The sequence below is a fragment of the Vigna angularis genome, chromosome 5, assembly GCF_016808095.1.
Source record: "Vigna angularis cultivar LongXiaoDou No.4 chromosome 5, ASM1680809v1, whole genome shotgun sequence".
In the NCBI taxonomy this organism is placed as follows: Eukaryota; Viridiplantae; Streptophyta; class Magnoliopsida; order Fabales; family Fabaceae; genus Vigna; species Vigna angularis.
The window spans coordinates 35,244,925-35,271,117 of record NC_068974.1 but is presented as its reverse complement, the minus strand read 5'-3'; the positions used below and the strand labels follow the sequence as shown (position 1 = coordinate 35,271,117).

The 26,193-nt window shown below is 28.0% G+C and overlaps 3 protein-coding genes and 1 pseudogene across 3 annotated transcripts; 1 reads left to right on the top strand and 3 right to left on the bottom strand.

Moving 5' to 3' along the window:
* Positions 1-4,198: 4,198 nt before the first annotated feature.
* Positions 4,199-7,490, top strand: LOC108340214 (receptor-like protein kinase HERK 1). Its single transcript, XM_017577429.2, has 2 exons — positions 4,199-4,648; positions 4,764-7,490. The coding sequence occupies exon 2, from the start codon at positions 4,838-4,840 to the stop codon at positions 7,349-7,351; it is 2,514 nt and encodes an 837-aa protein (XP_017432918.1). The 5' UTR covers positions 4,199-4,648; positions 4,764-4,837; the 3' UTR covers positions 7,352-7,490.
* A 778-nt stretch (positions 7,491-8,268) lies between these two features.
* Positions 8,269-8,943, bottom strand: LOC108340216 (histone H4). The gene is made up of 2 exons (XM_017577430.2): positions 8,887-8,943; positions 8,269-8,782 (listed from the first exon to the last, which is right to left on the bottom strand). Exon 2 carries the CDS (start codon positions 8,753-8,755, stop codon positions 8,444-8,446), a length of 312 nt encoding a protein of 103 aa, XP_017432919.1. The 5' UTR covers positions 8,756-8,782; positions 8,887-8,943; the 3' UTR covers positions 8,269-8,443.
* A 9,221-nt stretch (positions 8,944-18,164) lies between these two features.
* LOC108339447 (histone H4-like) lies at positions 18,165-19,148 on the bottom strand (annotated as a pseudogene).
* Positions 19,149-22,776: 3,628 nt separating this feature from the next.
* Positions 22,777-25,438, bottom strand: LOC108340108 (uncharacterized). The gene is made up of 3 exons (XM_017577334.2): positions 24,892-25,438; positions 23,909-24,082; positions 22,777-23,256 (listed from the first exon to the last, which is right to left on the bottom strand). The coding sequence occupies exons 1-3, from the start codon at positions 25,276-25,278 to the stop codon at positions 23,029-23,031; spliced, it is 789 nt and encodes a 262-aa protein (XP_017432823.1). The 5' UTR covers positions 25,279-25,438; the 3' UTR covers positions 22,777-23,028.
* Positions 25,439-26,193: the final 755 nt, after the last annotated feature.

Below are 26,193 nucleotides of genomic sequence, written 5' to 3'. Positions count from 1 at the left end.
GAAATTAAAAAAAAATAGAATTTAAAAAATAGAAAAACTTGGTATTTGAATACCTAAATAGTTATAACAATGGAAAAAGAAATTATTTTCATTCATATAATTTTATATACATAATCCCATCCAATTTCACATGGTATCTTCAAATTGGTATATAAATGTCATATATTCTACAATTGTGTAATAATATTCTTAAAAAAAATATTTTAGTGGTCTTATATTAAGAAAATAAATTAACAAAATTGTATATCGAGGATGAAAATGTGAGAATTAACAATCACATGGTAAGTAAGAATTTGAGTATGTTAAAAATTTGTTTGCATTATATATTTTAATTGAATTTTATCTTTAATTGAAATGTGATCTCTAACACACTTTATTCATAATAAAACTAAACATTTATAAATACTTCAACATTGGTGTAATAGTCAATAACATAATAGATTTTGATATTTTAATAAGAAATGAAATCAAACCTTACTTATCTAAAAAAAAACTCATAAGAGATATTTATTTTTATTTGTTTCTACGTATACATTCAAATTCAAAGTGAGATATCAAACTATAACTTTAATTTTCTTTATTACCATACAACATGCAATTATGTTTTCTCGTTTTTTTAACATGCTCAAAATTGTAATATTTATTATGATGATTAATGTTTTTCTTAATAAAATAAATTATCATAAAAATATATTTTGTAAAGAAAACTATCATACATTGTAGATGATAATACATTATGTTATATATGTTTAATAAAGACACGAAATTGTAAGGAAAAAAAATAAAAACGTGACGTAGATAAAAACAATGAAATATTTTTTTTAAAGAGGGAAAATACATATTCTTTAAATATTAAATATAGAAATAGAAACTAGAAAATAATTAATTAAATATTATCTGAATACGTTAAAAAGAATTAAAAGTGATAAGGATTAGTTAATTGTTGTATGAATGATATTGGGAAGTGGATGTGTCATGACACACTTATTGCGTCTTATAGTCACTTTCGGTCGCAATCTCTTTCTTGCTCTGTCAATTCAACAATCTTTTATTTTTGTTCCGTAGTGAATTTCACTGTTTTTCTTTCACACTTTTAAACATTTTTCTTGAATGAGTAACCATTCCACGTGACCTTGCCCACTTCCAACACGCTTCTCATGAATAACACCTCCACACCTCTACTGCATAAATAATATTTAAATAGATAATGATATTTAATAACATTTTTTTAACAATATTTTAGCATCATTAACGTGTCAATTGATCTATGTTAATTTTTATGATTATTATTATTTATTATGGAATAATTTTAGACCAATCACATAATGACATATAGATGATGTTAAAGTGACACATAAATAATATTAAAATGTTATAAAAAAGTATTATCAAATAACATTATCGATTTAAATATGCTACAGTCTTATAAAATTTTAAATATCGACTCCTAAATCAAATATTTTTCTGTTTTAAAAATGCTTATTCAAGTTTATAGTAACATTAAAATATAATAATTATGTTTTTAAATTAAAATTAAAAGTTATTGAAACGGGAGTTTATAGTACTCTTATACTAACATAAAAAGAATTATTTGTATTTTATTGCACTACATTATTTTAAAACTATTTAAATTTTAAAAAGTATTTTCTTATTTTTTGTAATTAGATATCTTTAATTTTACATCATTTGAAGTATTTCTTGGTGTGTGTCTTTAAAAAGTAAAAAGAAGAAATCAAGAGTAAAGCAATGAGATAAAAAAATATAACAAAACAACCCAACAAATTCTAACATTAATATTTTATACAATAAAGTATACAAAAAATAAATGTTTATTATATTTTGAAAGTTAGTTGAGGAGTTTTAGTAATAATAAAAAGTTTAGTTTTAACTTGGAAGTTATATAATTGAGATGAATGATGAATATTTCATTAAATATTAAATTTATAAATAGAAAAAATTAACTATTTAAACTTCATTTGAAAAAATTATTACCTTCATAGAAATAAATTTTCTTTTGTCTTTTTTGACTTCTTTTAAAAAATTTTACCCGTTTCATATATCAGAGTTTGTCTTAATAACTTTACTAGAGGATAAAGCTTGTCTTATCATAATTTTCTTTATGGTAAGTTTTTTTATTTTAGTTGGTTTTGGAAAGTTTTTGTACGCATTCCAAAATATCAAAGTCTTTCATATATGAGTTTAGTTGGAGTTTAAGTTTGGGTAGAATTAAACCTTTGATAAACTTTCCTAATTTTTAATAATATCTTAAAGATTTGAATTACTTATTCGTGACTTAATCACAATAATATATACTTTTTGTACGAATGTTATTTAACGAAAATTGTTTGAATTATGTTTTTTAAATGGTTAAAGATATGATATTTTGATAGTTAAATTTTGATTTTGACGTTTTAAAGGGTTATTGAATTGTGTTATGAATTGTTTGGAGTTTAAATAGCTGTGAATGTGTGTGGTAAAATTGGTTGTTTTAGTTTGAATTTGAGCTCAATTCAAGCTGTAAAGCTTAGGAATACGTGTTCATTTATGAGTTTAATTAAAATGTAAGTTATAGTTAGTGTTATTAATACATAAATATTAGTTTTTTTGACATTAATTATTCCCATGAATGCTGTTTTTTACTTTGGCACAACTGTATCAAAAAGCGTGTTTCTTCGTTCCAAGTATTTTTTAATTTTAACGGACAAGGATTACTACAGTAGTACTGTTAATAATTTTTAATTACATTTTTAATTTTATTATAGCAATACCCATCTTATCTTATTCAATGCATGTTGTCAAATTAAATATATAAATACAATTGAAAATATTATCCATAATATCTGCAACATATCTCCGTGAAGTCAAAAACAGGAAAATATGCAATTAATTTTATTTGGTAATGATAAATACTGTGCTACAAAATAGTAATCCTTAACATATACTTTCAGAATATAAAAAAGTGAGAGAAATTTATACCCACATTTATGCGCGAAAAACCAATCACGAGCAGAAAAACATCAGTCACTTTTTTGAAACATAGTAAAAGAAGTTGATGTAGTTCACTTTAAAATTTATTAATGCAACACATGACATACAAATAAGTTTCACTCTTAATTAATATATTTTAAAAAAATCGGATAAAATTTGATAAGACAGTATATTTTAATTTTAGAAAATTTATTTATTTTCTTATCACACCATTTGGCTTAAAGAAATTTATTTATCGATAATTAATTTTAGTGGAATATTTAGTATGAATTTGCTAACCGATGATAAGATTTTAGGGATGATTCTTTTCTTGGAAGTTTTATATTTACTAAAAATATAAATAGACGTAAATCTTATTTTATAAATCAATTTTATAAAATTGAGTTAAAATTTATTTTTAACATGATATCTTAATAATATTTTTTTAAGTTAAAGACGAGAAAAAACTTAACGATTTTATTATTTAAAATGTGATTTTTTTGGAATTGAGAAAAGAATATTTATTTGGAAAATATTTTTATTATTAAATTAAAAGTTTAAAATGTGTAGAAATATAATGAATATGAATAATTATAAAATAAATAGGAAAATACTAATTATAATTATAAAAGGTTTTAAATTATTTCATAATAAAAATATCTAAAAAAGATTTTTGAATTGTGCTTTCTTGAACCGAATAGAAAGAACGTTGAATACGGAAAGTTCAATTTGACGATATTTTGACGAGACTTTCCATTTTCTGGCCTTGATTAGACATTTTTTCTTATCAAATTGTCGTGTATGAGATTTCCAGTTTTAATGGGCGGAGTTAAATACAATTCTTCTTTTGTATGTTGCCTTAAGTAAATTCTTTTATTTTCTTACTAAACCTAGTAATGTTACTTTCAAATTACACTAATACATTTATTGCATTATGATAATATAAGCCATTCTGTGGTGTACTTATTTGGTTAGTTGTCGTAGTTAATGATAAGTTGAGTGTGATATTGGATTAGGTGAATATATTAATTTTGAGAGAGAGATAGTGTAAGATTTCTGATATGGTATTATATAAAGGGACACTTTACTTTACCAACTTTTTTCGGTTCATTGATGGACACTGCCAACAAAAGCGAGCCCACAAGTATATGCCAATGGTAATGACAATCACAATGCCATAAACATTAATCTAATTTCCTCTGTTAATCTGCTTGCTAATATCATTACATCACACTGTTATTAACTCTTCTTTTTATTGTTTATATATATAATGTAAGTTATTACCAACTCAACAATCTTGATTTATTTATCACTATTATTCCACCATAGACATGGGATTTTGCAACCTCAAAAACCAGGTCATATACCTGAAGCTTGAGCACATTTTGAATTCCAATTTTTTTGTTCAAACCCTTTTGACCCTTTTTCAGTTTTCTCTCTCTCTGGATTTCTTTTTTTGTTTAAAGAAATAAAGTGGTGATCAAAAGAATCTAGGACTATATATATTAATTACAAACGTTGTCATCAGTTTATACCAGCTTGTGCAGAGCTAGATGCGTGTTGAACATGCTTTTGATCTTTTTCTTCCATCTCTTGCATTGAATGTCCTTCGGTGCAGCAAAAGGGTATTCAGATTTGTGCTCTGCTCTATGGTTCTGGGAGAGTTCTGTGGTGTTTGAAGGTATGATAGTGGGTCTTTGTTTTTTGCTGTTCTTTTTTGTGTTTTTAACGCCTGTTGTTCTGTGATAAAGTAGTAGAAATTCATTGCTTTTCTTTTCTTTTCTTGCATGTACCAGTGTTCTTCATTTGATAAAATCACAAGGTTGAAAAGAGAGAATTTGAGGGGAAAGGGGAAGATAGTGTTGGAGACATGCGGGATTGCAGAGAAATTTGGTTATTTTTCTGTGGTTTAATAATCTTGCCCTTGGTATGTTTTTCTGCCAACTTTGTTCCTCTGGATAATTACCTTATAGACTGTGGAGCATCAACCGATACTGTTATAGATAACCGCAATTTCACAGCCGATAGTTTCTACAAGAATTTCCTTTCCACCCAACAAGATGTTCTTGCAAGCACCTCCTTAAAATCAATAGCTTCCTCCAGTGATTCGCCTCTTTACGCAACCGCAAGAATTTTCACTGCACCCTCAAAGTACACGTTTCCGATTAAGAAAAGGGGGAGACATTGGATCCGGCTTTATTTCTTTCCATTTGCATATGAGAAGTACGATTTGAGTGAAGCAAATTTCGCTGTTTCCACCCAGGACTATAATCTTGTGAGTGATTTTAGTGTGCAGAAAAACCCTGTTATGAAGGAGTACTCTTTAGATGTAAACTCAGACACCCTTGTGATCACCTTTGCCCCTTCTGCAAATTCCATTGCTTTTGTGAATGCCATTGAAGTTGTTTCGGTTCCTGATGGCCTCATTGTTGATAATGGTTTCTCCCTATATCCATCAGGGTCCTACTCTGGCTTGTTGACTAAAGCACTGGAGACAGTTTTCAGGGTTAACATGGGTGGTCCAAGTGTCTCCTCTGGCAATGACACGCTTCAACGAACTTGGGTTGCTGACGAAAAATTCCTCATACAACCTAACTTGGCCACTAATTTTTCAAATATCGGTGCTGTGAAATATGTAAATGGTGGTCCAACAGCAAATACTGCTCCACCTTCTGTCTATGGTACTCTAACAAGGATGAACTCAGCTGGTGATCCCCGAAGTAATTTCAATGTGACTTGGCAGTTTGATGTGGAGCCTCAATTTCAGTACCTTGTTCGACTTCACTTCTGTGACATACTCAGCAAAAGCCTCAATGAGCTCTACTTTAATGTTTACATTAATTCCTTGTTGGCTGCTAAGGATCTTGATCTGAGCACCGAAAATGATAATGTTTTGGCTACTCCATTATGCAAGGACTTGGTTACAGCCCCATCTGCCAGCACCAAAATGCTTGTAAGCATTGGCCCTTCTACTGTGAACAATAATTATCCTAATGCTATTTTGAATGGACTGGAGATAATGAAAATGAACAATTCTGCGAGCAGTTTCAGCTCATCAACTGCGCCTGGGACAGGTTCTTCTGGTTCAGGTTCTAAAAAGGTTGGCTTGATAGTAGGTGTGAGTCTCGGGGCATTTTTTGCAGTGGTTATGGTTCTTGTTTTCTTTCTACTATGCAGGAAAAGGAGACGTTTGGAAAAAGAAAAACAAGGGCATTCAAAGACATGGGTTCCCGTATCAATCAATGATGGAACTTCCCACACCATGGGAAGTAAATACTCTACTGGCACATCAGGAAGTGCTGCTTCAAATTTTGGGTATCGTTTCCCTTTTGTGACAGTTCTGGAGGCTACAAATAATTTTGATGAGAGTTGGGTTATTGGAATTGGTGGCTTTGGAAAAGTATACAAGGGAGAGTTAAATGACGGTACTAAAGTTGCAGTTAAGAGGGGGAATCCTCGGTCCCAGCAGGGGCTAGCAGAATTCCGAACTGAAATTGAGATGCTGTCACAGTTCCGCCACCGCCATCTGGTATCACTGATTGGATATTGTGATGAAAAGAACGAGATGATTTTGATATATGAATATATGGAAAAGGGAACTCTCAAAAGTCATTTGTATGGTTCAGGTCTCCCAAGCTTAAGTTGGAAGGAGAGACTTGAGATTTGCATTGGAGCAGCTAGAGGACTGCATTACCTTCACACAGGATATGCTAAAGCCGTTATTCACCGTGATGTGAAGTCTGCAAATATCCTGCTTGATGACAACCTCATGGCCAAAGTTGCTGATTTTGGGCTATCAAAGACAGGGCCTGAAATTGATCAGACACATGTGAGCACCGCTGTGAAAGGGAGTTTTGGGTACCTTGATCCTGAGTATTTCAGGAGGCAACAACTTACAGAAAAGTCAGACGTGTATTCATTTGGGGTGGTTCTGTTTGAGGTTCTTTGCGCTAGACCTGTTATAGATCCAACCCTTCCTAGAGAAATGGTGAACTTGGCAGAATGGACTATGAAATGGCAGAAAAGAGGGCAATTGGAGCATATAATAGATCCAACGCTTGCTGGGAAAATCAGACCAGATTCTCTTAGGAAGTTTGGAGAAACTGCTGAAAAATGTTTGGCTGACTTTGGTGTTGACAGGCCTTCTATGGGAGATGTGTTGTGGAATTTGGAGTATGCTCTCCAACTCCAAGAGGCTGTTGTTCAAGGTGACCCTGAAGAAAACAGTACTAATATGATCGGTGAACTGTCACCACAGCTCAACAATTTCGACCATGAAGTTAGTGTTTCCGCTGCACAATTTGAAGCTTCAAGTCTGGATGATCTGTCTGGTGTTTCTATGAGTAGGGTATTCTCACAGCTGGTGAAATCTGAAGGGAGGTGATTTACAATATTATGTCTTCTAAATTCTGCGTAACATTACTCTTTTATTGTTTTATTAGTCGTTTGTCTTCCGAACGATGGTTCTCAGCCTCCTTGCGGAGGAATCAGGCACTTTGTAAAGAAAGATTAAGCTGATGAAACAAGCTTGCTTGATCGCAACGCAACAGTAGGTTTCCCTGTTAAATATCTGACCAATGATGTTTGAGTTGGATTATCTTGAAATATAAATGCATAATGTCTGAATATGTTCGCTAACCACCTTACCCCATAAAAACATTTCATAATCGCCAAGTTCTCACATCAAACTGCAGAGAGATTGGTTCCTTTTTTCATAATAAGATAAATGGTACGACGTTATCCTTTGTAAAGTTTGCCTAACACGCATCCAAATTTCTAACCTTGAACTTCTTAGTCACAAATGTTTGTGTGCTTGTGCAAAAGCAGCATGCCAAAAATAAAGACGATTTTCATCATGAAAGCAAGCTCTAAGGCTGTACCTTGGCAAATGTTGTTTCTTAATAAGGGTGTATGAGGTTCACAGTCCTGAAAACGACGAAATAACTGCACATCGATATAGAATCCAACCCATTTCCACAGGTGAAGATCCAAAGACAACAAATACTAAAAATTTTACCATTTGCCATAAATAATTTCCAGGATACATAAAAATGTATTTTCTCACATTTAACCTGACCATACCTTAGATCGAATTTTGAATAAAAACCATGTTTCAGACTAATAAACACACTATTACCACACATTCGCAATATTAGTCTTTAGGATACAGAAGACAATCTCCTCGTAAAATCTCGATCAAGGCAATTACCAATTCGACCACAAAATGAAAACAAGGCTAATACACAAAACATATTTGCTATTAGTAACAAATATTCACAACCTTAAACAAGTAGGATAGTGTAGAAGAAATGAACATAACATTTTAATATTCAAGCTATAAGGATTAAATTACAAACTAGACATCAAGAACAACACAACAATTAATATCATTGTAGTCACTAATCCTAAAACACCACTTCTTTAACAGACCCAACTTGACCGATAGCTTCTCTAAACTGAATAAAGAAACTTAAACCTAGCCCCCAAATCCATAGAGGGTTCTTCCCTGTCTCTTAAGAGCATAAACCACATCCATTGCCGTAACCGTCTTTCTTCTGGCGTGCTCGGTGTACGTAACTGCGTCACGAATCACGTTCTCAAGAAAGATCTTCAGAACACCGCGAGTCTCTTCGTAGATTAGACCGCTTATACGCTTGACACCACCTCTACGAGCCAAACGCCGAATGGCAGGCTTCGTTATTCCCTGAATGTTGTCACGCAACACCTTACGGTGTCGTTTCGCTCCTCCCTTTCCCAAACCCTTGCCTCCCTTTCCACGTCCAGACATCTTACTCGCAGAATCACGAACAACAATCTACACCAAACACATAAGATTGTAAGAACAAATTTACCATAACTGAATTCAAACTACCGACAAATTCATCATAACTGAATTGAAACAGTGAAATAGAAGATTACCAGAGAAGAAGGTAGGTAATGAGACGAGCAATCTGAGGTGGAAGGGAAATTCTGTTTGTATTTATATGTGGTGTTAGGGTAGGGTGATGTGTATGAATTTGTGTGAAGGTTGCAGCGAAGCGTTGGGATCGTTGATGGGTTGCTAGTGGACGGCTCAGATTTGAGATAATGGTCGGCGCGGATCGATGACGTGGGTGAGAGTAAGTGAATGTTCTCTTCGGCGCCTTTGGAATTATCTGAAATTTAGTCCAAAATTTTAAGCGGGCACACTTACATTGGACCACTGTGTTTGATCCACAGAATTTCTTTCTACATCCTATGTTTTCTTCTTGCACTTTCATATTTTTTAAAATTTGAACTATATATTTGCTGAAATTAATAAAATATAATAGTGTATGATTTTTTTTTGTGTTTTAATTATAATTTTGAATTGTATAATTGTAGATGTTTTGAATTACATAATTTATAATATAAATTTATATTTTAAATTATATCATTCGTAATATAAATTTGAAAGAAAATCAAAAATGCATATTAAATTTCAAATTTTATAATTCGTAACGTAAATTTATATTTCATATTCTAGAGTTCATAACATAAATTTGAAAAACAATTCAAATTTATATTTAAGATTTTACAATTCATGATATAAATTTACAAAATAATTTAAAATACAAAATATATTTCGAATTTTACCATCATAACAAAAATTTACAAAATAATTTAGAACATAAAATATATTCTAGATTGTATAATTTTTAATACAAGTCTACGTTCTAAAATATACCATTTGTAATATAAATTTGAAAAACATGATATGCAAATTTGTTAATAAAAGATAATTAAGTTATTTCACTAAACCTAAACGACTGATGGAAGAAATAACTTAATCTATTATAGACAAAATATAGCCTCTAGGCCAGCTCACAATTAAAATAATTGGAAAAAGTCATTAACACAATTTTCATTGAAAGTACGAGTATTTCCTAGAAAAACAATATTTTACAATAAGTAAAATAATTCTAAAGAATTAATAGAAAACTTTAAAGATTTTTTTAATGTAAATAAACAAGAAAACATACTACTACGTAAACATTAATGTAAGATCATTACGAATAATTCCTAATTAATAATATTATAGCTTGATTTAAATAAATATAAAAATATTTCATAAATTATGAATTAATGTATATTTGGGAAGAAAAAATATTTCTCACATCAAATAATATGTTAACTTATTTTATTTGACTGCATTTTTATATAAAAGGAAATATTAAATTGGTCATCTTTTTATATGTATTAATTTGGTTTCTATTTTAAAAATTTTGATGTAATGACATCTTTTTCGTTAATATTTAAAGAGATATCACGTGTCTAATTATAGTTTTATTTATTCATTTTAATTTTTTTTAATTTATTATTATTATTTTCTATATACTTTTAAAAAGACAAAAAATTGTCACATGTCACGTGATAGTGGCACGATAATGTGGTAATGGTTATTATGTCACATCACACTATCACATGACATAAAATAAGTTTAACAAATGATAAATTTTTATTTTTAAAAAATAAAAAATTTAAAAAAATAATGAATTAACATATACCTCTTTAACATTATAATATATTACTAAAAAAAGAAAAATAAAAACTAAATTAAGACACATAAAAAAAAAGGATCGATTTGCGATTGTTTTCAAATTTTAAATTTGTTTGTTTTAAATTGTTTACAAAAAAGTTGATAAATTTATTTTATTTTATGAATTGATAAACAAGTTTATCAAATTTGTTAGTTAAAATTAATTTTGAATTTTTTTCTATTAACATTAATTTACAGTAATAATTTTAAATAAAATTCAATGCAAAATATAATTTTAATATAATCTTAATATTGTTAAAAATGTTTAATAAAAGTATCAATTTTAATAAAAATATTTGCATAACATTTACATAAAAATTAATTATAGTTTCAATTTAAAGAAGAATTAAAATGTTTAATTTTAAAAAAAAAATTAAGACAAAATAAAAATAAAAAGATCAAATTAAAACTAAGTTGAGACTAAGTTGAGACGTGACATTATTACATCACATTGTCTTTATCATTTAGCACAATATCATCTCACGAGATAGATTTTTATTTCAAAAAAATCATAAACTAATACGTGATATTTTTTTAGTGCTAATAATATAGTATTATTAACAAAAAAAACCCTCATTATATTAAATTTTTTAAAAACAAATACCAAATTAAGATAAATAAAAAAATGAGACCGATTGAGGAATTTCCTTAAAAAAATAAAATTAAGATGAATGACATAATTTAATCAAAATAATATTACTTGGAAATAAAGGATGCCAACAATACTTTCTCAAATATATTATACCATTAAGAGGTGATGTTTTAATTGGAAAAGGACAATCAAATAATCATCTGTTAGTGCCTAAGCCATAGAAAAATTATTTATTTGTTAAATCATCCATTCACACAAGTGCTTTTAACAATCATTTTAAAAGAGTGATTAGTGTGCCAATGAATTTAATGTTAATAAACACCTTTGCATTATAAATTTTATATAGAGACCCATGAGTTACTATCACAAACACCAATACGAGTATTTACTCTAAAATATTAAGCAGGTCACATACACACACAAAAATGATTGAAATATATAAATTTAAGAAAAACTTAATAATTTTTTTTTTACAGACCAGATTAAATATTTGCACAAACAAATTTGTGTTTTCAAACATTCACTACAAATAAAAGTAGATATATCAATAGATAAAGATAAAAATACATGGTGGTTGGTATGTTGTATATATAAAGCACGATTTTAATTTTTTTACGAAGCAATTCGTAGACCTTATGCATCTTATGCTAATGTTAAATTTGATTGAAATGAAACCTTGAAATATTGGTGGACCATATTTATTAATTAAAATTTGTGAGAAGCATATTCTTTCCATGGGCTTAGTGGGAATTCATGTATGTGTTGGGCTGGATAGTGTTACTTTTGCACCCTCCTAAAAGTATATTGGATCTATAAAAAAATATAATGATACTTTGACAACATTTTTTCGACAACATTTTAACATCATATACGTGTCATTCTGTGGTTAGTTCAAAATTATTCCACAATCAATAATAATAATCATAAACACCAACATGGACCAATCACAGAATTACACCTTCATAACTTATTTCTCTTAAGAAAACAATTATTTTTATATTAAGTAACTTTTTATTTCTAAATTATACAATTCAAAGTTAAAATCACTTTCGAATTTCGAATTTTGAATTCATAAGTTATATTTTGTACTTTTATATTATACAATCCAAAAGTATTTTTAACTTTTCAATTGTATATTACACAATTTAAAAATCAGTATATATCTATATTATATATAAATGAATTTTCCTGTTTGTATCCACATTTTTGTTTTCTAATTTTACGTTTTAATTAAAATAATTACTTTATTAATTTTATATTTTAAGTAACTTTTTTAAATTTAATCGTTTTTTTTCATTTGGCCTTTTTTTTTAAATTAATCATTTTTCTAATTATAAAAATACCTAGAAAATAAATAAAAATTGTTTATATTTAAAATTATAATTATAATAATAATAATTTTATTACTTTTATCATTATAAAAAAATAAACACAAATATACCAATGAAAAAGAAAATAAAAACTGCTATTTAATTTAAAATATTTTTTATATTACTTCCCCTAATTAACTAAATATTGACATTTTTAAAGACTCGAGATCCATATGCAATAACAACATAAACTACAATTTCAACTCTTAACAAGTAATTTTATTGATGATTCATGGACCTGTTACTATGGGCTCATAGCCGACCGAACGGTAAAAGTGCAGAAGAGTCAGCCCGACCGATGATACCTCTCAGGTCAATGAACCGATCAGTAAAATCAGTCCGACCGATGATACCTCTCATGTCAATGAACCGATCGGTAAAATCAGCCAGACCGATGATACCTCTCAGGTCAGTGAACCGATCGGTTAAATCAGTCGTTAAGGTAATTAATAGTAATAACTGTCGGGGAGTTAATGAAAATAATTGTCATTTATTGACAATTAATATTGTCATTCATTGGTGGTTAATGAGTTAGATCTAACGGTAAGCTCATTAGAATTTATAAATATTTGTTTGGCAAAGGAGACAGGTAACTTAACTTGAACTGAAACTTAGAGTTCTGATAATTAAATCTTGATTACAAGATTATTACGCAAAATCACTGACTTGAGCGTCGGAGTGTCTTTTGCAGGCACCCTCCCCCGCGGCTCGGACAAGGAGAAGAGAGAAGACAGCACAACTGAATCGCTCGGAACGAACAACTTTGAATGTTTTGGATTAGGGTTCTGAATCCTGTCGAAACAATGGACCATGCAGATTTAACTTGTGAGGTAATAAGAGTATATTATATTAGTTATAGTTCGTTTATTAATTTATTATTCTTCAATATATGATTAAAATTTGTATTTTTTGGTTTGTATATTTGCTTGCTAGTACTAGTTACTTAGTTAATGGTTGAAAATGTTTGATAGACTCGAATATGAATAAAAATATTATAATTTTGATTAATGATAATTGTACTTCAAATGATCTAATAATTAATATTTTATATAAAATTTCACATATGTCTTTTATATTTTGGATGATAAGTTATTTTACATGCATTTAATTTAATTATGAAGGATTATTTATCATTATTTTCAATGTTATTAAAAATGTTAGAAAAAGTGCTAATTTTTTAATAACAATTACAAGTGCAAAACAAATTAGAATGATACGTGCGTAATTGAGTATAGTACGAAATCAGTTATTGATTGCAAAAGTATATAATTTTGCCTTATATATATATATATATATATATATATATATATATATATATATATATATATATATATATATATATATATATATATATATATATATATATCAAGTAGTTATATAATATATAGATGTGTTTGATCAATTGTTACAAGGAGCCTCGCTATAAATCTCTGCTTAAAAAAAAGTAAATGAAATTGGTCAAAACTTATAAATATTTTATTATTTTAATTGACATAAAAGTTAATTAAATCAACACTTGAAATTGTATATTTTACATTTAAATTAATTGTTATAGCCAATAGATAAGATCAAGGTTAATACAATATAAGAATATGTTAAAAAATTAATAATTCATTATAATTTTATCAATAACACGAGTTTTATTTATATGTTGTTTGTTTAAGAACTTAAATTTCCAAAATAAAAATACTGATGATGAAAATGTCAATGTTAAAGTTTGATTTTATTAAGTTCTGTATTTTTATTTGGAATATCAAGATTACTTTTAGTGTAGCCGTTGTATTTACTGTGAACATGTAAATTAATTTCCTAAATTACGCTGTTTTACTTTCTAGTTTTTTTTTTTTTTCATGTTAGTAAACAATGGCTTATAAAATATGGTATACCAAAATTTTCGATGTCTTTATTAAAGTATTTATACTATATTTGTATGGTGTAATGGATAATTTTCTCATCTAAATATAATATAAAAGTTCTTCCAGTTTTTAAAATTATTGATTTTCTTTTAAATTTAGTTTATATTTGTCTCTAGTTTGTAATTACAGACTTACTAATTATTTTTTTATTAATCATATTGATTTTATCTATATTTTATGTGTGAATCTACGAATAAATAGTAAGATTTTAGTAATGATTTAAAAAATTTTGCAAGTTGAAATTAAATTCTTTATTATTCAAAGAATCCGAATTCAAGTAAGTAAAAAAGTTTAAAATCTTTATCAACATAAAATATAATAATATGAATGATAATTATGAAATTTTTTATTTAAAAATATTAATTATATTTATAGCATTAATATATGTTTATACTTTTATTAAAATAATATTTATCTGAAATATAATAACAATACCAAAGTAGTTAATAATAAAAGAATAATAATCATAATCTCATCTGCTGTAATAATTTGTGATATAGGTATATTATTTTAATAAACATAAATTTGGATTGTTCAATAAAAAAACTTAATAAATTTTATTGAACTGTAATCTTTAAATTGACAGAACACATATTATTTTTAGGATGTGTTTGTTTGGGGGAGAGGAATTGGGAGAGAATGAATGAATGGATTTGAGGGTGAATTAATTGTTGTTTGTTTGAGTGGATTTTGAGGTAAATGAGAGTAGATTTGAAAGTAAAGTTTATAAGAATTAGTGTAGGATTTGATTGATGTGACAGATAAAAAATATTTGTTTAATTGGTAGAAATTGAAGATTACCAAAATGTCCATAGTTATTAAAGTAATATAAAATGATAATGATTAATGTTATATTTAATTGTAAAAATGTTTATAAAGAGTAAAAAATTAACATTAATTATTATTGTTATTATTATTATTATTATTAGTATATAAATAAATATAGAGTTCAATTTAAAAAAAATGATTTTATTGATTTTATTATATTTCATTAGTTTATGATTTTATTGAGATCTGAAATTGGAAAAACGTAAGAGACAGAAATTGAATTAATAAATTAATATAGAAAAGTCAAAAAGTGAGAAAGAAGAAAAATGTCTCAAGCACTCTCTACGTTACTGTTCTCACAATCTGCATATATCTCTCTCCTCTGAAACAATGTGATTAGGAATCGAATCCATGCCTCTCCAAAATACTGTAATCGAATACAATGGTAGAACCAAATCCAACGTATAAAGGAATCGAATACAAGGTATAAAGGAATCGAATACGACATCACGTTTGTATGTTTTAAAACCTTGGAACCGAATCCATCACGACGAATGTGAGGGTAAAATCGTGTTTTTACTCAAATCAGCTCAAATCAGAGCAAATACGTGAGATAAGTAAAAAGCGATCATCCCATAAATCCTTTTGAATCCTTCTGCGCATTTCTTTTGAAACGAACACAAAATTGCTTTCAAATCATCGCTTGCAAAAACGCGTAAACAGGGCATTCACCTCAAGTAAACACAGCGATACTTTTACAAAAAAAAAAATAATTCGAGTGATTATGTATATTAAAAAAAGTTAAAAAAGTTATTAAAGTATGAAAGTTACTCTTTTACTGGTTTTCGGAGTCGAACCTTAAACATAATATCAACATATTATGTTTAATTTATAGCTACTACTACATATAAGTTTAATGGTTGTTTTGTTAGTGCTACAAAAAATAATAGTTGTGGAATTGCTTTTAGAAGAGGCAATCTCTTTCATGGTCTATCTTGAGTTTGCCACTTGAATAATGATGAGATGATTAAGAAAAGCTTTTTCCAATTTAAAGTTCCAACATTTTAGAGGTTGCATTCATAGCTTCTAGCTCACTGTAATGGATTCAAATATCCATTTCCTAAGTATTTAATGGGGTGGGTTCCCATCACTCAAAGGGACCCAATCTCATTTTCACAACAATCTTTAACCTTTATGCAATTTCCACATTTTTCATGTATGTCTTTAAAATGATGAAATTAAATTAAATGAATTGCTGAATTTTTAATTTTCTTGAATTTTTAATATTCCTTTTAAACTTGAAGCACTCTATAACTAATTAATGTTATGTTAAAAGTAGAAATATGACATTCAGTAAATATTCTTCTGAAAGCATCTAATATGATTTATTTATTAATGTCAGAAGTCTTTTCAAAATGAGTAATGATTGTTTATTTTTGTAGCAGAATGTCAACATATAAAATAAATATACAATGTTCAATGTATCACATTAAATTTATAAAATTTGAATGTTGATACGTCCATGCAAGGAAGCAACTAGCCCCCAAAATCCAATGCTAGTTGATTGAAGAAGAATATATCAGTTTTTCTGAGACGTTTTCGAGAATCTGCTTTGTGGTCAGTGGTAATAATCGAAGACATGATTGAACCTTCAAGTTGTGCTTGATAGCTTAATAATGACCTTGGAATTTTGGTACTTCATTACACAAAAGTGAAAGGTAGCACAGCTACACTCATAGCCTCACTTCACATAATAATAATAATAATAATAATAATTTTGCTACTCGCCGTTTTTTTAGTATAATCTTACCTAAATTCTTTCGTCTCAATCAATTTCGTGATAAGGATGGATGTTGATTCATGATTTTGATGTTATATTAAAAAATATTTTTATTATATTTAATAGTTTTATATTATTTATAAATTAATATTTAAAATACTTTAAATATTTTTTTAAAAAAATTGAGATATTTTTTAAAGATAAAATTATGATACAACATAAATTCTAGAGTGAATAATATTTTAGATGGAAGATGATTAACGTTAACTATATTACTTGACAAATTTGAAATCAAAATATTGATGTTTACCATAAAGTTGATAACAAAATTTTTAGATGAATTATCGATTTTTAAAGTCTTTCAATAGGATGATCAATCATTTTTCTTAGACCTTAATCGACAACTTATATTTCTATCACATCCAATAATCTCACATCACTTTAAAGTCAAAACCTAATATAATTTAAATATATTTTTTTCTTTCTCCTTTTGAAAGACATTTTAAAACAAAATTGTGACAAAATTTCATACTCTAAAACAAACAATACTTTTAATTTAACATGAACTATCAATTTTCTTAAGCTTTTCATTAAGATAATTTATCTTAAACATCGACTAAGGAGTTTATGTTTCTATCATATTCGAAACACAATTCGTTTGATATGAGATTTTTAGTAAGATAAAAAATTCTCCCGTCAAATGGTGTGTTGATGAATTATTATAACCTACACAGTTTTTGTTTGGTTTTGGGGGCATTGATTGAAGTGGGAAGCAAGATAGCATAGTGTGTGTTAACAGTGCATGGACGGTTGACAAATGATTACAACGAGCAAAGTGGAAAACGATAGCAATGGAGTGACAAGCATTACGTCGTTATCATCTGGTAAGTGCTTATTCATCATTTATTCATTCATGGAAACAATGAAACAAAAAAACCTTAACCTGCCCAAATTAATAGGCTTTTTCTAATGAAATGGGGTTAGTGTAGGTCAACTCAATCTTCTCAACAAGACACTTCAGCACTGGTTAACCATTCACTGGACAACGTTGTGGAATGTTGAGTCAAAAAGGACCTTCGCTGACACAGAACGCTAAAATCTCCAAATTCCCAAGTATACTTTGTTGTTATTCACAAACACACTTTCCTAGTGCTACAATTCTGACAAACAACCAACCTATTCATGGATCACGATTCACATCTACAATTTATAATAACGACAAACAATAATTTCACTTTATTGCTAAATCAAAAATCAATAAACATTATAAGAAATTAGGACAAGAAAAACCCTAACCCCAAATTCATATAGGGTTCTTCCATGAGCATAAACCAAATCCATTGCCGTAACAGTCTTCTTCCTCTTGGCATGCTCGGTGTAAGTAACAGAATCGCAAATCACGTTCTACAGAAAGATCTTGAGGACGCCACGAGTCTCTTCGTCGATAAGGCCGCTGATACGCTTCACAAAGAATAGCCGGCTTCGTTATTCCTTGATGTTGTCGCGCAACACCTTACGGCGTCGTTTTGCTCCTCCCTTTCCCAAACTCTTACCTCGCTTTCCATGCCCGACATCTTCTTGCTCGCAAAATCTTGTGGGAAGGAAACTCTGTTTGAATTTATATATGGTGTAGAGTTGCAGCGAAATGTTTGTGACCGTTGATGGTTTGTTAATGGACGGTTCAGATAGTGTTTGGCGCGGATTCCTTCTTTTGGCGCCTTATAGCGCCACAGAAATTATCTGAATTTTTGTTCAAAATTTGAAAATGTAGCTAAATTTCACTGTATGAATATGGAACTCAATTTTAGAACGAGTAAAGTAAACAATGACTGACTATAAAGATATAGTAAATCGTTTAATAGTAGAAGTGGTGCAATTAAGATAAAATATAAATATTTTTTTATTTAAATATAAAATTTATAAATAAAAAGATTTAAGTATTGAAGAGAAAAATCTAAAGCTGTCCAGATTAATAGGCTTTATTGACTAATGGAAAGGGGTTAGTACTGTGAGTCAACTCAATCTTTCTCGAGACGACACTTAGTTAACCATTGATACGACACCGTTGTGGAATGTTGAGTCAGAAAGGACCTTGGTTGATACGAAACGATAAAATCAGCATTCACAAGCACACTTTGCTGCTGCTACGGATCGCTGTGCAATGTCTACATGCTTCGTGAGTTTCCAGTGTTGTCATTCTAACAAACAACCACCCTATTCATGTCTCACAAGTACCATTAATAATCACGAAAAACTAAACTTCTCATTATAACTTAAGTTTAATCTTTTTCTTTTCTTATTATTACGAGGTTGTGTGGTTATTAACACAACACTTTAAAGGTATTCAAAATAACATCCCATATGTTTTCTTGTGTTTATCCCAACTATTATAAAGAGAGATTGCTAGATACTATAAGGAAGCAAGATTCCTCGAGTTTCAGTGTTCAAGGTATTCAAAATAACTTTACCAACAGACTTTTTTTTATTACCAATTTAAATTATTGATAAATTTTATTGATGAATTTTAATATTTCAATTATAGATTGATATTGTTGATAAATCTATTTTTGTTGATAAAATCCATTTGAAAATTTGTGGATAGTCAATAAAATTTATTGGTAATTACATAATGTATAAATTTATTGACGAAAAAAAAAATGATAAATTTTTCATCTAAAGAAGGATAAGATGAAGAAGAAGAAAAATATTAATCTAATAAGTTAATGAATATATTTTTTTAATGTGTATTAATAAACTCGTATAATTTGTGTTTGGATAAGTTTATCTGATGCATATAGTTAGACTCGTTTAATCATAAATGACTTGTCTAATTTGTATTATTAGACTAGTATAATCAATTCATCGACAACTCACTTATTCAAAATATCTCATATATACTATCACATTCGTCTATTTTTTTTTTCTATACTCATTTAGTATGTTTATAGACTCATATAGTCAATATGTTTTATATTTATTTCATGATAATATAAATACATTGATGATATACTTTTAAGATAATTATTTTATTAGTTTTTAACTTTTGTTTCAGGCATACTAAAGTTATAAGTTGTTGCATTTGAATTTGAAAATACTAAAAAATGAATTTAAAAAGGATAAAACAAAAATAATAATATTAAAAAATATGACTTTTTTTATTATAATTTTTTAAAAACCTTTGAAAAAAACTATCAAGTAAAACAAAAAGAAAATAATACTAAGTAGTTTAACATTTTTATTACAAGTATGTATACTAAACTTTTGAAACGAATTATTAAAAAAAAAAAATATTATATTTTAAACATAATTATTTAAAACCTTGTACAGAGTTTTATGTACATATAATTAATTTAATTTTTATTAGATAAAATTAATTTAATTTTTACATGCTACAAAAAAGAAATATTTATATTATTATTTGAGAATGATAAATATATTTTTTATTAATAATTTTTTAAGACAAAATTATTTCATCATTGTTTTTATATTTTATTACCAATAAACATATATTATTTTAAAAAAATATTATTTTAATAAATAAAAGTAAAATATTTTTTTAAAATTTAGTTTTATTAAGTGACTAAGTAATTAAAAATCATAAAGGAAAAAAATAGTATATAAAAATAATAATATTTTAAATATAAATTATTCTTTAACATACTAAATATGTTGAAAATATGTTAGAAAAAACATTTAATAAAAGTTAAAATGTGTGTAAATGTTTAAAGAACTATTATATTTTTATTTTAAAAATCAACTTACTTCAAAAAATATATATTAATGCAATATGGATTAAAATGTATATCTTTAATTTGTTATTTAAAAGAAATTGACATAAGATTTTTATTTTTTTATAATGATCAACTATATATTGTTTGACAAAAGAATTTCAAGATACTAGTAAATTGTTCAGAATATTAGAGTTTAAAATAAATAAAAAACATTAATTAAAATAAACAACTAAATTGTGTTAGTTATATGAATAAATTACTATTTTGTTATATGGAAATATATAATATTAAAAATAATTCTAAATTTTTGTGATTTGATATGTTTAAGTAATAAATTTAATTGCTCAACTTAACATATATTTTTAAACATATTTATTGTTATTATTGGTGTTTTAAATATTGGTTTGAAAATTTTAAATTTCATAAACTAATGACATTAATAAAATGAATTAAAGAAAATATAACAAAGTTCGTTTTTTTATTACAAATATATGTATATATTTATATATTTTAATCCTTTAAAATTAACTATTAAATATAATTTTAATGTAAAATTCTATATAAACGTGATTATTGTAATTATTTATTAGGTAATATGAATTTAAACTTTACATACTAAAAAAATGAAGAATATTAATTAATGAACATATCTATTATAATTTAATATAATTGTTTTATTGTTGATAATTTTCCTTAAGTTAAATTATTATTACTATTTTTAAATGATAGTATTTTACAAAATAAAATTACATTGTAATTTTTAAATTTAATTTTATTAAGTGACTAACTAAGTAATAAAATATCTTAAAAGAGAAAAAAAATGTAGTATATGGAAAACAAATCATAAAAGTATCAAATAACAGAAATACTGACAATTGAGACACTTATCAACAAAATAAAAATAAATAACAATGGATAACAAAGTAACTTTCCTATTTTATTATATTATATTAGATATTTTATATTGGTTTAATTTTTACATAATAATGATTGATTAACAAAATAATTTCATGCTTATGTGACAATAAAAAATATAAATAAAAAATTAGTTTAAAATAAAATAAATGAATAAAAAAGTAAAATAAATTCTGTGCACTTGTTACAATCAATAAATATTTAAAATTAAAATAAATAAATAAATAAATAGTTTAAAAATATAAAAAAATAGAAAAAAAATAAATTCACATGTGATTATAAAATAAATATAAAAAAATTAAAAATAAAATAACTTTCATGGCAACACAATAAATATAAATGAAAAATTAGAAATAAAATAAATAACATAAAATAACTTCTACACATATATGATAGCAAAATAAATACAAAAAATGAAAAATATGAAATGACTGAAAAAATAATAAATTTATTGAAGATTCCTTTAAATTGATTAATTTTTTAAAAATATTATAGTTGTGTCACACAATCCAATTCTTTTATTAATGAAAATTTATATAACAAATACGACTTCGAATGTTTTATTTTTGGATTAAAGTTTTGTTTTCTAACTGAAGTCCTGTGAAACAAGTACCACTTCACCTAAAAAAGATAATTGAAGTGATACTTATCATATATAAGTTTAGTTTAAAAATAAAACAACAGAAATTGTACTCAATTAAAAAATACAAGTTAAAAATTATCTTTGGTATCTGAGTTTAAAGTAATTTGGCAGATGAAAATCAAAATCGTGTTATCAATTTATTGAATACAAAGTCGTGAATCTTAAACATTATTTAGAAATCTGTGTATTCTAATAATTTATTTACGAAATCTCGCATCAAAGCAGTGAAAAAGGTAAATTGCTTACCCTTTTGGTCCGCTTTTAATCCTGCTATAATCCAAGGGTGACATGTTTCTTTAAAGTAGAAAAAAGGGTTCTTGATCGAGTTTAAAGACAAATTCCTAGCACTCCATTTCTGTCCAAAATTCACACTGTAAAGAAGTGATAGGTACATCACACCATTCTCAGGAACAGTTTTTTTAATCTCCCATATCTTTTTTATCCTTTTGAGTATCGACTTTTTTATTTAATTTACTGCTTCTTTCTTCTTCCATAAAGGAAAATAACTTTAGTATAAAATTATATAATTTATAACATACATGACATAGTAAACCCCAAGTACAATTTGTAAAAGTTTTTAACCAAACAACACAATGCTGCTGCTGCTACTTAGGCCTAGTCTAGAAAAACATAAAGGGCACTAAAACTTCACCCCAGATTGAAGTCTAAAACTACACATGGTCACATCCATGATTCAAATAAGTAAGTACCATATATTTACATTACCCAAAACATTCAAAGCATACAAATTAGTCATCTAGCCATGCTGATTTAAGCATGTAATTATTTTAATAGAAAGCGCCAAAGGAGGAACTACTGCCATGAGGTTCCTGACCAAGATTTGCAGGAACTATGGAATCAAAGAAATTGGCCCAATTCTCTTCTTCCTCGTCCTCTTCCTCTCCGGTACCCATATGGCTCCACTGAACCGGAGGGTTCATTGCAATTTCCTCATTCTTTGCAAATCGCCCTCTGATTCTTGGCCTGCTATCTGCCAATGTCTTCCTGCATGCATACTGATTTCCAGAATAAAACAAATTAATATTTATGTTATGGTTGCATCATGACTAAACACTGAACAGTGTTGTGGTGGACCGATATTGCTGTATACAGTGTCTTATTTGTTTCTTTCCTCCTAGACGTTACAGTAATGGGGCTACTAGCTAGTTACACTATAGAATGAGACAGATATGTGAGAAGATTTTTCATGCTTTACAAATCAGACATTTCAGGTCGGTTGCAACACACTAACACTAACATACACATGAAGTCACTATTTTAATTAATATCTCCTGTGCAGCCTACAGGTGTCTATCGTGCAAAGATCACGAGCGAATCCTTGTGTTGAAAGAATCACTAATTCGATTAGGATTTGTCAAACCCTCATATGATTTTAGCATGATATGATACAACCTTGTATAGGGCAATATGGTTTTTCAGCAGCAACTTTCCTCTTCATCTGTCCATGATGCTGCAGTTTATTTCAAATTCGTCCAAATCTCACTTTCACTTTTTTTCTGATATGAAAAATAATATTCTCATAGTTCGATGGTGCATATTCACTATTTCAAGTATTGTAGTGAGATCACAGTTGCAATATAAAAGTTTAATTGGCTCAACATAAATTTTATAATAAAACTGTATCTGAAAAATTAAAATAAACTATACCTTAATTTTCTTGCCGAAGTTCCTCTGTTTTCTCTTGCTCCTATATCTCTCAATCCTCACTTTCTTCTCCTCTGGGCTATAAGGACTGGTTCTGCTCATTTCTTCTATGATCAAGCTACTTTCACTCGACAATGGACTATCTGAATGATGATAATATTGCATTCCATGAAATCTCTGTATATACAAAAGATCACCCAAAAATCAATTTGCATTACAACAAAATCATTTACACATGTATTAAGATTTCACTTCCACTTTTCTCCAATTCCATAATCTCCAACAAAAGCAAAGTTTAATTTATACTTTATGTTTTAAACCAACCGCTATCTTCTGTGTACATCACTACAAATACAGTATATTAAAAAAAAACTAACCAAACAGGGAACACATTAAAGGTTCTGACAGTACACGAAAAAAACTCCATGCCAAGAAGGTATATACAGTGAACCAAACAGCAAAAATAACTTCAAGTTTTCTGTCATGGAGTTGATCATTGTTGTTTAAGTGGTGTACTAAATAAAATTATGAGCACTTTAATATTCTATTATATTATATATATATATAAAAAAAAAATCTCAAAAAGCTCATAGATCCAGGACAATTACAGTGCTTCAAATGAAATTGGTCTCTTTCTCATCAGACTAACGTGCGACCTGGACAAGATAATAAATAATTTATATACTTATTGATAGATATACATCTTGAAAGTTTAAAATTAAAATTTCAAAATACTAAAATTCAAATATATAAAAATGAGTTAAAAGTCATAATTTGAGATGTCAGGTTGATTTTTTATGTTGTTTTTGAATTAGGAAGAAGTCTTGTCTCCACAATTCACGTATTACTTTTTTGTGAAATGCCAATGTACGATTTGAAAGTGCAATTTGAAGTATAATTAAAAGTGCATAATATATATGTAAGTGCGTATTAGTGTAGTTAATAAGATGTGTGTTTATAATTAGCGAGCCAAAAAAGGAAGGGACCTGAAGGTCACCGGTACTGCAAGCTCTCCGTACGGGACCGTTTTGGGAGTCAAGCAACTGAGCGAAGAGAGGAGAAAAGGGGTGGTGGGGCCCACCACTGTTCTTCTGCAGCGAGTGGCTGCTTACGCTCCTTTGCACTCGCCGACTCTCGTAACTCGCCAGCGAACTCGGCGACCCCATGTAGCTGGTGCACCCGCTGCTGCAGCTGTTGTACGTATTATTCGAACTCGCCTCTGAATCAAACTCGCCCAGGGCAACTTGGTGGTGCTGCGGCTGAGGAGCAGCGGCGTACTGCATTGGCGACAGCGTGGATGCGTCCTGCGGAGAGAGAAAATGGGAGAGGGATTCGGCGGAGCGTGGGAGGGAGGCGTTGCTGTGTGTGTACATGGCGGCGCGTGCGTGGTGGAAAAAATAATAACTACTTATGAGAGAATTCTACTATGATTTGTAGAAGAGAAGAGAAGAAGCTGAAGAGTGAGTGCATTGGAGACGTGGAGTGGTGGGTATTTAATATTTTTCGATGTGGGATCTGCGAAACAGAACAAAACAGAAAAGCCCATAGGTTTTCAAACTTCATTTTTTTCTCTTTGGAAAATATAAGTGTGAGGCTGAGACTAGACGTGACGATGATGTCACCATTTCAACCAAGAGTTGACTTCCTTCTCTCCCCAAATTTTCGATTATTTTTCTTTAATATTAATATGCAATTATTTTTAAAAAGAATCTTATAATGTTCTATTTAGTAAATTTAAAATTTCTCGTTTAAAAGTAATTTCATCGTGTAATAGTTACTAAAGACCAAGCATGTGTTTTATTGCCTTAACCACGACCGAAGTTTAAACAAATTTAATCACATTAAAATTTGTGTATCGTGATTATAATTTTTTGTTTTACGAAAAAGTAAGATATATTAATATTTATTGTATTAAATTGATTATTTGTCATATTTAATTTGTAATCAGGATTATAATAGAATTTTCTTTCTAAGAGTGTGCATGAAATCCTTTAATATTCAAAGGATAAGACAAGTATGTGGGCTAGTTAATTTGGTCTCACTACTTTAATATCTAATTAATAATTTTTGGCAATGCTTGTGATATTTTCATCCACCACCTTTTCATAAAAAGGACATGGTAGATATGCACAATAGGTGCCAAAACTAACCTAGGTTCCTCCTACATACCCATCAACTTTTTCTTATAGGGACAATTGAAACTACTTTTGCTAAAACAAAAAGGACCAAGTTCAAGCAAGTTGAGATTAGCATGAGCAAAACTATAATGTAAACATATTGGGTTATTT